Source organism: Bombus terrestris, chromosome 11 (assembly GCF_910591885.1).
Source record: "Bombus terrestris chromosome 11, iyBomTerr1.2, whole genome shotgun sequence".
Lineage (NCBI taxonomy): Eukaryota > Metazoa > Arthropoda > Insecta > Hymenoptera > Apidae > Bombus > Bombus terrestris.
In genome coordinates, this window is record NC_063279.1 from 10,325,443 (window position 1) to 10,338,742 (window position 13,300).

The window sequence follows — 13,300 nt, forward strand, 5'->3', positions numbered from 1 at the left end:
ATCTTTAAATTTCATTATAACCGTTCCCACTTTGTTTAGTTTACGTATGAAATCTCTAAACTATAGTATACCTAGTAGATAAGACTAGTATAATACGAGTGCATATGGACATGTCACTCTCACGTTAATTTGCTTTCGTTAGAGAATGTCTTGTTTTCAAACTTTAAATAAATGTTTTTATATGAAGGTCCTCTTCATTTGCTTTTTGTAATATAAAATAATTACGTAATATAAGATAATAAATGTTATATGTATGTGACTTCAGGTAACAATTAACAAGTGTTCTGTAGGATGGACGACCAACTCTTCCGTTAAACATCTGTCTGTTTACTCGGACGTTGGATAAAGGAAAATTATGTAGGAAGCCATGCAAGACAAAATGGAAGAGCGGTAATTTTATTTCGTGTATGAAACACTAGAATGAAATGGTTAAACGTTGCTCCTCTACGATTAATATTGCGTGAGAGCAGAATATAAGCATCGTCTGCGAACTGACACCGAAACTCAAGTGCTTTTTCTTTATCCAATCTCAACGTCTTACCGAGAATTATGTTATTCAAATAATCACTCAGTCATTTCCAGATCACTTATATCATGATTTTCGAAACACACTCCTCCATTTAAGCAAGCGTTAATTAAAATAAAAATTCATTGTATTTTTCTTTCGAACGATTTACGTTTAAAATATTACTATTAAAAATTCTCTATTCTTGAAACCTTGAAACCATTACGTGATGAGATTTTTAAAAAATCCAGTTCTCCTGATTTACTATTGTATCCGTTGCCAATGAAATCCTTAAATTTCAAATACACGTGTTCCATTAGAGGCCCTTAATGAACCAATCGGTTGCACGCTAATTAATAAATTTGCAACGTATTTTCTTTTGTTCTTTTTAAATCTTTGGTTTCATTCATTGTTCGTTCATTGTTCGATATTTGCCGATAATAACGACATTCTGTTTCCGACAAACAATTGCTTTCGAGAATGAACTTTAATAATGTATATGCCGGTAATGAGCGAGTGGAATGGAAACTCTTTCGATTTTACATCTACAATCGAACGAAAAAATATGCTTGAAAAGATAAAAGCAAAGAGATTCTGTTACGAACGAAATAATTATTTAAGTGACCGTTTCAATTTACATTTTATACATTTATCCGCGTTGCTGAATAATTTCCACAACATTTGCAATTCAACATTTCTACGATATGTTCGAGTAATACTATCGGTTCTCTCTTATGATGAACGTAGGACCCGTAGCCAAGGATATTGAAAACGGAACGATTAATTTCGTGACCGTACATCCATCATCATTACGTCAATTTCAGATTACCGGGCAGAAGACGGGACCTTCATCCTCCCGCTACAAGATGATCCAAGCAGAACTCGAAAAAACAAGTCATTTAGTCGAGCACGGAAAAAAGGAGGGGTAGGGGGAGGGCCTGAAAGGGCTCAACTAGAGAAAGGAAAGAAAGGATGGATCGTGGAGGACGAAAAGCGGCGAAAGATGGATGAAGAAAAAACGGCGTCGCGTCAAGGCGAGGACGGTTGGCCATCCGCCTCATCTGCCGTTGAAAAGGTGAAAATCTTGATTTGAGTGAGCGCTTTAGATCGTCGCGCCCGGAAAACTCGTAAAAAAGCACCGAGAACGCCAGGAAATCCTTCGGCAAAGCCATTAACGACGATTTCTCCTAAGCCATCGAATCCCACTTCTTCCGTCGATGTCTTCCAATGTCAACCCCATTCCAGGGCTCGTCAAAGCGGCGCCATCGACGTGCCGTGAAAGAGAAAGAAATAGAAAGAGAAAAAAGAAGGAATGAACGGGAGGAGCGAAGAAAGTCGAGTGGAAATGACGGAAGGTAAAGTTCCAGCAACCAAGTAACGAAGGGAAACGAGGAACTGTGAAAAATGCAAATGGTACGATCAGGACGTGAGAGGGGGAAGGGGGAGAGGAGGAGAAGGAAGAGGAGGTAATTTGTCCTCCAGCTGATAAGTCTACACAAAAAATACGAAATTTGCTTTAGACATTCCAGGTCATCGAATTCAGGTTACATGTAGAAACCTTTTTTAGTTATAATACGTATATCATATACTCATATATCGTATCAAATAAATGGCGAATTGTTCTTAATTTCAACAATAAGAAACAATTCATAAATACTAATACGAAATCTTAGTAATGAAAGTGACACGAGGATACCAAGCTAAAACGTACTTATGATTGAATAATTCACTCAATTTGAATGCTATTGAAAGTGTCTGGACCATGATCAAATCATCTATATACCCATCTTTAAATGCTACGTTCTACTTACTTATGTTCAATTCGTGGACAAAAACACAGAAATTTAACACAATAGTGCAGACACAAAGACAGTGCATATGGATCATACGGGAAAGCATATGAGCTATAGACCTATAAAGAAGATAAAGAAGAGAAATACAAATCACTAGCATGTATATGTATAACAGCGTAATAAGTAATAAACTTTAATGTTAGAATTCGTTCGCGCTTCTCAATATCACTAAAAACAGGAAAGAAAATTAAAAGTTTTAAGTGATTCTAATTTGATGGCCAGGAACTGCATAGGGATTAAAAGACATAAAGTTCCTTCCTTATCTACAATTACAGATCGAGAAAAAAAGGTTAAAAATGTTAATATTTGAAAGGTATAATTTTGTCGATTATATAGCTCAAAATAAAAACGTAGCTATATAAAGAAATACGAATTTAAATGTACACCTTTAAAATTTATATCTTTTGTAGCTTTAAATATCTCGATATAAGTCTATCTATCAAGAGTTGATAAAATAGAATAGGTTAAGAACAGAGTGTAATAGATCTCTTATGACGTAATATTTTTAAGGAACATCAAAAATGTTTAAATGAAACTTTTGAAAAAGATTTTTAAAGATATTCTGTTTTTAAGGTTACAGCTAAGTTTTATGTAAAAAAAAATATTAGTGAATGTTAATTGACGTCATTGCGAACTTTGTTGACGTGAGTTCGAAATAATCGGTCGATATTTCAGCATTAGACCATATCTAATTATTACCATCTGTGCCATTATAATAATATAATAATAATAATTTAAATTGCAATAACGATTCACGTAATCATCGATTCATAAAAGTGGAATCATCATTTTTTGAGAATGCGATATTATTGTCAACATTATCATTACAAGGTAACTGACAATACAGGAGTGGACGAACATTCTATTTACCTGCTGTGGCATTTATTTGCGGTCCTTAGATTATTCAATAATCAAGTGTAGTGCTAGTAATAATTATGTACATATCTTTAATTTCGGAATTTTAGGAATGTAAAATTACTTTTAACGAAAGCGATCAATCGCAACGATAAATCAAGATGACTGATGAGTCAATTGAAAAATTTATATTAAAAGTATCTAATTGTATAGTGTTTTTATTGCTATGGTACACTTAAATTAAATTACATCGTAACATCAGCCACAACATCTAACATATTATTGTATATTTAATTAATAATAATTAATAATTGTTCGATTTGCAAGATGCTTTATCTCAATCACACTATTAACAATAACATGCCTAAACGATCGACGATCAGGCTTGACAACACAATGTAAAGATTTAAGGGTAACTTTTGCATTTTACTGTGTTCGTCCCGCGTCTACATATTGTCTTGTAAGTAACACAGTAAAATGAATGTTTTCTTTGCTGCGCGTTTATAATGTAATATCAACCATTGTAAATGATTTATATAAGAATATAAAAAAGTAAGGTCAGAAAAACACAGCAGATGGTTTTCTAACTAGTACGCATTCATCACAATCTTCAAACACACCGTCAGATGTTATTTATCTCGATCACCATACTTGAATAATATTGTTATAAAATTTCTTGTATCACTGTAATGTACGACCAAAAAAAAATGCCTCTTTGTTTGCAACCACATATAGTAATTCCTGAGATATTAAAATATTATTGTACTAAAACATTTGATCTTAATAATATAGACTCTACACGCTGCAACTTGCAGAACATTAGTGTTATCTATTGGCAGCAAATATGTATTAAGGTGGACTTGCTTTTATGTTGCTTATGTCGAGACTACTTTGTAAGTAGTTTAGAAATATGTACTTATTCATATGTTCGCCTTCCTTGTACGCTATGTAACATCAAATCGATAAACACATTTATTAAAAACAAAAAAATACTGTTCAATTGGTATATGTATTAACAACCACTGAATACTTGAATCTTTTTTTTAAAGTCGACTATCTTTATCGTGAATTACTTTGTGTTTAAGCAGTTTGCTTTATAGTATAAATTCCTACAAAGCCCATGTCACTTGCATTGTGAGTGCAAATAGCGCCTTATACGCAAATTTCATGAATTCACATAGAGGAATGCATGAAGATATTTCATTATTTCTTATCGAACAACCCGAAAATCTGCTCTTTTTCAATTTGTAATATAAGATGCTGTTGCATCAGTATATGTATCTTCACATTATAACTGCAAGCTGTTAATAATACTTACATCTAAGACCTCATATATGGATAATCGTATTCACGCAAAGGAACAAATGTTTCTTTGATTGACTGTGGCGATGCCCAACGAAGAACGTAATGAGGTCCGCCAGCCTTATCATTTGTTCCAGACATTCTACTACCACCAAACGGTTGCTGACCAACGACCGAGCCTGTCGATTTATCGTTAACATAGAAATTGCCAGCTGTATATTTAAATTCTTCGAGAGCTCTTCTCGCCCATTTTCTGAAGGAGAACATTGTATAATGAGATAAAGTACAAATATGTTAAAAACGAAATGAAATGCTTACTCGTCTTGCGAGAATATCGATCCAGTTAAAGCATAAGGTGTCGAGGATTCTACCAATTTCATCGTTTCATCGAGGTTTGAATCTTTATAAACATATATTGTTAATACAGGGCCAAATATTTCCTCTGTTATTATCTTATCTGTAGGGTCTTTTGTTTCTACTATTGTCGGATCAATGAAGTATCCAACCCTAATGGAAAGAAAAGGAATTAAAAATAATAAGAAAATACATATTTAACAGATTGTATGTAAAATGAAACGTACGAATCATCGTATTTCCCACCGCCGATAATTTTTAAATTAGGCGATTTTTTGGCATGTTCGATATAACCAGAAATTCTTTTAAATGCAGTAGCATCTATAACGGCTCCGGTGAACACGGTAAAATCTCTGATGTCGCCAATCTTAAGTGCATCACGAAGTGATAAAAGGCCTTCCTTTATCTATATATATAACAGTGTTTGAAATTAGAAAATTGGAAAGACTGAAATCAAAACTATGTGTGAAATCTACCTTTGGCCACAATGATTCTGGAACATACATTCTACTGCAAGCTGAACATTTTTGACCATTAAATTCAAAAGCGCTTCGTATGGTCCCATTAATAACTGACTCTACATCAGCACTCGCGTGTATGAAATGATAATTTTTTCCGCCACATTCGCCTACTAATTTGGGGTAGTTCTTATACTTCCCCAGATTTTTACCAATTTGTGCCCACAAACGATTAAACGTGGGAACTGATCCGGTAAAATTAATTCCGGATAGATGAGGTGAAGCAGTTATAGTGTCACCAAAAACGGGACCTTCACATGGAACAAAATTGACTACACCTGGTGGTACACCAGCTTCTTTACATATCTTAAAAATCCACCAGTTAGAAAGTAAAGCTGTATCAGATGGCTTCCAGAGTACTGCATTACCCTAAAAATGTGTGATACGTTTGTAATATACATTTATTGTATAACATGTACTGCACTTGAATTTTCAATGTATAAATCATTTGTATAGTAAGATACATAAAAATGAAATAATAAAAAAAAATGCAAACCATTAAAGCAGGTGTATAGCTAAGATTACCACCAATGGCAGTAAAGTTGAATGGTGATACTGCCGCAACAAAACCATCCATTCCTCTATATCTCATTGAATTTAATGTTTCTTTAGAATTGGTTGAAATTGGCTGATATTTTAAAGCCTCTTTGGCAAAATATGCATGCATTCTAAAGAAATCAACTAATTCTGCTGCACTATCGATTTCTGCTTGAATAACAGATTTGCTCTGTCCGAGCATTGTAGCAGCATTTAATTGCTGTCTGTATTTTGTTGCCATCAAATCAGCTGCCCTCAACCAGATTTCTAAACGCTGTTCAAATGGACATTTTTCCCATTCACGCTGAGCCTTTACAGCAACATCTATTGCCTTTTTGACTAGATCAGGTGTTGCCCAATGATATTTTGCAACCTTTGCTTTATGATTATGTGGCTGAAATATATATCATAACTGTCACTAATATATACTCTATTGTTAGTTTTTTACTATACGTTAATTCTTTAATATTGTACTTGTTAACTTACCATAACTTGATATCTACATAAATCTGTTTTAATTTCTTCATTTCCAATAACCAGGGGTACTTCCTCACAATCACTGGCCATTTTATCCAAAGCTCTCTCCAATTCTGCCCTCTCAGGGCTACCTTTTTTATAATTAAGGACAGGTTCATTTTCCAAAGGAAATTCAGCAGGATTTGGCAATGGTATTATTGTTCCTAAACATCTTGTACCAACTCTGTTTAGAAAAGTATGAAATATATATAATTACAAGTAATAAAAATCTAAGAAATCAAACATTTCAATTTTTAAATTTTTTTCGAGTATTTTCACATATCCCTTTTATATATTCATAATGTTTACAAATGTACTCGTATCTAAATTTACTGATATAGAACATAAGATTAAGAGAGAGAATACATATTAGCTTCTTGATACCATCTGTCAATATTTATCTATGTACTTTGTAGTAAGACTTAAACTCATGATGTTATCTTCAGCACAAGATTTTCTGTAACCAATCTTTTATTTTAATAAATGATAAAGGTAATAGAAAATAATACAAAAATTATGAAAATAAAAAATTATTATTTATTTCTATATGCATTATAACACAAAAGCAATATTTTTATTTATTTAAAATCTAAAATAAAATCAAAAATATATCTTACATAAATAAAAAGGAGAGAGAAATTATTTTCAGGGAAGAATGTTATTTTAAACTTGCTTACATGTGTCAAGCCGACATCATGGTCAGATTATTACATAACACAAATTCAATGACCCATGTCATTACAGTTATCGCTGCATTACTAATTACACATTAATTTGATAACGAAAATTATCCCAATTGAATTAAATCAATGAAGTTGCGGATAAGTTAAATGGGTAAAGTGAATGAATCGATATAAAGCTCGTTTAATTATACAAAGCGGCCTTGTAATAAAGATTCACTATTTTCAGTAATACATTCCTTTTCAAAATATCGCGAAACATTACATGATATACATTATATGTAACATTTTGAATTCAAACAAATCGAAAAGAAATAGTTGTAATCTAAAAAATGTTACGTATTAATAAGCGAATATTGGGGCTACCGCATAAAATTTTGCTGTGTATTTTATACATTTACAAACGTCCTTTAAGCAGATGTTACCGTCTGCTTTATCCATATGTATTGGTCTGTAAAAATATGTTTCAAGGGCGCTCACATATATACAATGAATAAAAATATTATTTCAAAGTAATGTTAACACGTAATCTGATTATCTCAAAGTTTGGAAATTTATGAATAATTTTATGAGAATCATTCAATAAAGCAAATTAAAATCGAAATACGTACATATATATATATACACAAGTGATATGACACGTTTATATATAATAAATATAATAAAGTTTATGCTTCCTACATGCATCCTTATACATATGTTCACATTTACAGTCAATACTACAAATCTAGCTAATATTAAATTTTACAAATATGTTCTATATATTATAATATAGGTTTACAAAAAAAAGCGCAAGAGTAATGCATTAAAATGGACATTGAAAAGTGACCGGCAAAAATAGTTAAATAGAGAAAAATACAAAAATACATTGACAAAAGTATGATAGTCGGTAAACTACCAAAAAACACCTTTCACGTCCATATTATAGTGGAAAATTCCGATGGAGCCCACAAAGTAGTCTATCCTTTCCGTAGACGAAGAGGTATGTGAACAGAGAAGTTTAGACAAAGAAAATGAATCAGAGGACCAATAACACACCAATGAGCTGACATCTACATATAAACGCGCCCCTTCGTTTATGATCGTTATTATATAGTGCGTGTATTAATGCGCGAAAGTAATCAATATATTATAATGGGATTTAACATATCTGATAAAATACACAAGACACCAACTACGAAAGCTTTAGTTTTGTTTATACGTGTAATTTTAGTTAGTAATTTCGCGTTTGGCTACTCACTTTTGACTGTTAATTATTAACGCTTGACGGCAAAGACTCAACATTGTCTATTTTTGGTTCTTTTGATTTATATTCCCTTTAGAACTTTTTACATGAACACCTTCACGTTCGTCGTAAAAATTTTGCAAAGGTATCAATAAACCTTTCTCTCTATAATCACTGTAAAGACTGATTAGGATGCTGAACTGTCGAAACTACGAAACTCGACAGTGGCAACCATCGAACAAATAGTGACCCAAACCTCCCCCCATGTATACCCCACCCTCCATCAATTCGACTATGAAACAGGGCCGTAATAAGATTCCGAAAAGTAGGGCGTTGGTTAATTCTTGAATAAAAATATGTATAACAGCAAAAATAGGTAAATATACAATTATAGATTAATTGTCATTTATAAGATATTTTATCCAAGAAGTTATTTCATAAAATTTGTAACAGATTATTTAATACATAAAGTGTTGAAAGAATCGTCAAATATTTCGGTATCAAAATGTCGAAATATAAAATATTATTAACTCTCTATTAATAACTATAAATATCGAGAAAAAAATAATTTGAACTATTTTAATCCTGCTTAAGGAGGTATATTTGGATTCATATTTAAATTAATCTATTAATATCTATATATATATATATATATATATATATATATAATTATTTTATTACATTCATTTGGTTTACATTTTGTTTCTTTTTTATGGAATATAGTATAGTATCAATACATCAAAAGTAACATCAATTAAATTAATGAAATTTAAACAAAATGTAAACCAAATGAATGTAATAAAATAATTTCATTGTTACTATATATTGTTTCAAATATCTAAAAATAAAACATATAAAAAATCCGCTTATCTTTTTGTAGCCCAAACAATTTTTTTAATGTATACTTTATCAAATGCACAAAGATAGATACAAGGTCTTAAAGCAATGTATTAAAAAGTTTAGTTTTTGAAAAATATATAATCAGAATGTTCACTTCGGGTACATTATACTTTTATAGATTTATGATTCATTGTATATCATAGGATTCTCTGTTTCTCTGTCTGATCATACTCTGTTTTTTCTTTTTGTCTACTATGAATTATAAAGAAATTTTATCAATATACTAAGGAAATAAATGAATAATTCAACTTGTACAAATCACGTTTAATTTAATATTGCAATTATCTAAAATTACAGATGTTATTAACAATCGGACTTTTTTTAATTGTCTTCTTGCTGCATTTGTAATTCACGTAATAGTTGTGCCCTTTGTTTTTCCAACTCATCCTCTGAAAGTTCATGATGCTCAGCATTTTCAGTAACAGACCCTTCACTATGAGCAGAAGGTCTTCTATGTTTTTCTTCCTTTCGTTTTCTTTCTGGTGATTCTTCAGAAGACGGAAGTCTCGAATGTGATCGCTACACCAACCATGTGCAATTAATAAACTTAAATCTAAACAAACTTAGAAAATTGTTAATTATATTGCAATATTAATTGAACTTACCGAATGACTACGACCTCTCTTCTTTTTACTCTTCTTCTTTTTTGATTTTCTAGTATCAGACTCGGAACTATCCGATTTGCTAGGAACACTTGGTGATCTTGATTTATGTCTTTTTTTCTTCAAACCTTTATCGCTACCTTCAGACTCCTAATACAGAATAAAACAATTGTTTAAAATAAATATTTAGGCTCTAAAATTGTATAATATACTTACACTATGTGATCGCGATCGTGACTTGCGTTTCACCTTTTTTGTTTTCTTCTTTTTACTTCTAATGTGATGATGACTACAGCTTTCTTCAAGTTCGTGTTGATATTCCTTGAAAATTCTAACTCTCTCGCTTTCTAATGTTATTGCTTTGAAATCTGGTTCTTCTTCAATCTTACTTCTTACATCGTCCCACGTCATTTGATAATCAACATTAAGAGTTTTTAGTAAATTTTTAAAGCCAGTTTCTAATTTCTTAAACTTTCTAGTTTCTTCCTTTACACGTTCTTTCTCTCGGGCTTCAGCTTTTTCAAGTAATAAATTGTACGTTAATTTTACATTACCCGCATCTAATGTTGCAGATTTTCGATCCTCACATACGACTGTAGCAAACTCTTCAAAAGTAGTATTAACTTGCACTTCAAAATTTTTATCTTTCAGAATTTCTCTGATAATTTTCTTTTCGTCATGAAATCTAGATTTCAAATCTTCGACGTAAAATTTAAACAAATCTAGTGGAGTTGATCCAGATTGTCCAAGCATAGCTGAAAATCTTAAATCAGCAGATAACATCGGGTAAAGTTCTACCCACAATGACATGGATGTTAATTTTCCTTGTTCATGAAGCTCATCCAACAAACTCTGTGAAATAATTGTCCTTATTGAAAACATTAGTAAAGGTGATATAAAATTTCATAATTTTGTAAAACTTACTATAAAAGCATCTCTGTTTTTTCGTTCTTGTCTTTTTCTACGTTTTTTCTCATGTTCTTTCTCTTCTTCTTCATCCTTTTCTAGTTGACGTATATGATTTTCAAAAATAAGTAATGCATCCTCTTTATCCATTTCTAATAAGTCTGCATCTTCTGCAAAAGCTGCGTGTTGTAAAAGTAATGCTTGTGCTTCTTGCCAAGTAGTTCTATATGTAACATCAGTCATAGTATCTAAAACTTGAGCTAATCTTTTAGTATTTCTCTTTTTTAACTGTTTTGCTTCTTCTTTTTCACGCTTAGCTAAATTAAAAATAACATCCTCATAAATATCCCGGCGATCTGAATCACCAACAGCCCTCCACACTTCCAAATTACCAAACATTTCTTCACATTTATAATACTTTGTTGTACTTGTCATTCTATCATTTTCTAATAAAAATTGTTCCAAATCTTCCTTAGCTTTTTTTAATCTGTTTGAAATAACTTATCTGTATTTCTATTTTTTATTTCTTCTGTTAAAATATGCTAGTTTTATATAATATGACACAATGATACTTACCTTAATCTTTCTTGCTCACGTTCCTCTTTAAGTTTCTGTGTCTTATATGCATTGAATGCTTGTTTACGTTCATTTAATTTTTTCATTTGTGGATATCTAGGATCACTTTGAATTAATTTTACTGCCTGTTCCCATGTAGCATTTGATGGAACATCTCTTTCTCTTAATAATTCTTTAAATGCTTCAATTGCTTCCTTCTTATCTTTAAATTGCATTTTTGGTTCAGGAGTACTGGTACGACTATCATTTGCTGATCCTTTTGCAGAATTGCTATCTTCATCTGGCTTTGCAGGTGGAGTAGGAATGTTTATTGCTGCAAGAGTTGCAGCCATGGCTTGTTCAATTGCAGATTTTCCACCTGGTTCTGGTGTACTGGTTTGAGATGTATTCGCAATTGCAACATTTGGAGATAAATGTTGAATACCTGCAGGAACTATACTGAAAAGGTAAAATATTGATAATTACATTTACAACCTTAAAGTTTCTTTATTATATGTATATGCATATGTGAATTATAATAAATATAATTTTTACTAACGTATTTGTAGCACTCGCAACAACTGCTGCAGCTGCAGCTGCAGCCTCTTCAGCTGCAATTCTTGCTTTTAATTCTTCTAACTCTGTAGGAATGGTCCACCTAGATTCCTTAGTTGTCACATTATGATAATATACTTTTCCATTCTCTGATTTATATTCTTTCCAAGGGCATTGTGATAAAAGCAATTCACTAGGTGTTTTTAGCTCATCTGGTTTCTCCCACAAAGATTGTTTTGTAGCACTATTATAATAATATGTCCTTCCATCAGGAGCTTTATGTTCAGTCCAATCAGTCTTTTTTTCTGTTGTTGCAATAGGTTGAACACCTGATGTGGCTTCACTTGCTATAGGTGCAGGTGGAGGAATACCTGGTGCCGTTATTTGAGGAGGTGCAGCTAAAATATAAATGACATTTAAATAAAGCACATTACTTCTAAAAGATGAAAAATATCCTTTAATTAAAAAAAGTATTAACCTATGACTCCAGCATCAGGTGGAGGAGCAGCAGTAATTGGAAAACTAAAACCTGGTGGAGGTATAGAAAACTGTGGAGGCATTATACCGGGTGGACCAGGTGGTAAACTAGGAGGAGGTATAAAAGGTGCAGTAGGCATAATAGGTGGTACAAAAGTGGAAGCAATATTTGGAGTCGCTGGTGGAAACCCTGGTACCGCAGCGGGTGGAGGTATACCATCATTTGAAGCCTGTAATATAATACAATGTACAAGTTAAACTTATAAATAATTAAATTAAATGTTTCTATGTATGAAATCACACACATGTGTAATACATTATAAAAAATTATTTTCTAAATTTATTCTCAGAAGATTTAATTCAAGTGTACTTTTCTCGTATATTATCAAAACAAAATAGAAAAGAAATTAAAATTTTGAGTATATAAATTAAATCATAAAAATTTTCTTTAAAGGTAAATTGAATAAATTTGTATAAACTTATTAACAACAGAACTAATATGTAAGGTTATTACACTTATTCATAATCACTTATTCATTCATTTTACGTTTAATAATACCATACCATTTCCTACAGAATGAAAATGTTTTCCTTTTAAATTAAATCATTGAAAATAGAATTATTGTAATTCCTTACAAATTAAATGATATAAGCAACGGTATTCTACTTCACATGTAAACTATATCACGCTGTATTTATACTACCAACCAACCATACTATACTACACCAACGCATGAAAGCAACTAGATTTTATGTATATGATGGCCATAAGAAATGAGTGAACATTGTGGATATATAGATTAAAAGTTGGCATATAAGACTATGCTATAATAAGACTATTATATTAATGTTTTAATCCAATATTTCGTTTCAATTTATATTTCAAATTTCTAAAAATATTATAAGAAACTGAAATATTTTTTGATAAATAATTATATGATCACTCTATAGTATATTATA

General features: G+C 31.4%; 2 protein-coding genes across 7 annotated transcripts in view; both read right to left on the reverse strand.

Moving 5' to 3' along the window:
- The window catches only part of LOC100642390 (delta-1-pyrroline-5-carboxylate dehydrogenase, mitochondrial), a 43,596-nt gene extending 34,991 nt beyond the window's left edge, over positions 1–8,605 (reverse strand). Inside the window, exons 1-9 of one of the 5 annotated variants that reach the window (XR_007225871.1) lie at positions 8,361–8,605; positions 6,411–6,624; positions 5,884–6,318; positions 5,346–5,756; positions 5,097–5,275; positions 4,834–5,022; positions 4,532–4,768; positions 2,317–2,417; positions 1,098–1,996 (exon numbers count right to left, since the gene is read on the reverse strand). Coding sequence is in view for 4 of the 5 variants with exons in the window: in XM_048410592.1 (XP_048266549.1) it covers positions 4,534–4,768; positions 4,834–5,022; positions 5,097–5,275; positions 5,346–5,756; positions 5,884–6,318; positions 6,411–6,624; positions 8,361–8,404 (1,707 nt within the window). In the remaining variant the exon portion in view is untranslated. Of the gene's footprint in view, positions 1–1,097; positions 1,997–2,316; positions 2,418–3,415; positions 4,769–4,833; positions 5,023–5,096; positions 5,276–5,345; positions 5,757–5,883; positions 6,319–6,410; positions 6,625–8,028; positions 8,306–8,360 lie in introns of those variants that run through there. The other 4 variants (XM_048410593.1, XM_048410591.1, XM_048410592.1 and 1 more) reach the window with 4 other exon arrangements.
- Positions 8,606–9,488: 883 nt separating this feature from the next.
- Positions 9,489–13,116, reverse strand: LOC100649185 (pre-mRNA-processing factor 40 homolog A). Of its 2 annotated transcripts, none has more exons than XM_048409895.1 (8): positions 12,977–13,116; positions 12,342–12,570; positions 11,868–12,261; positions 11,330–11,767; positions 10,772–11,240; positions 10,064–10,699; positions 9,851–9,997; positions 9,489–9,764 (listed from the first exon to the last, which is right to left on the reverse strand). In XM_048409895.1, exons 2-8 carry the CDS (start codon positions 12,478–12,480, stop codon positions 9,567–9,569), a joined length of 2,421 nt encoding a protein of 806 aa, XP_048265852.1. In that variant the 5' UTR covers positions 12,481–12,570; positions 12,977–13,116; the 3' UTR covers positions 9,489–9,566. The 2 variants fall into 2 exon arrangements, with proteins under 2 accessions (XP_048265852.1, XP_012169081.2); XM_012313691.3 differs by having other exon boundaries at positions 12,905–13,076.
- Between the last annotated feature and the right edge of the window lie 184 nt (positions 13,117–13,300).

Excerpts from the sequence above, each read along its gene's own strand:
- LOC100649185 (XM_012313691.3), bottom strand. Across the intron at positions 12,262-12,341 it reads ACCTGATGCTGGAGTCATAG|CTGCACCTCCTCAAATAACG; the intron begins GTTAATACTTTT and ends TTTATATTTTAG. Across the intron at positions 11,768-11,867 it reads GTTGCGAGTGCTACAAATAC|TATAGTTCCTGCAGGTATTC; the intron begins GTTAGTAAAAAT and ends TTACCTTTTCAG.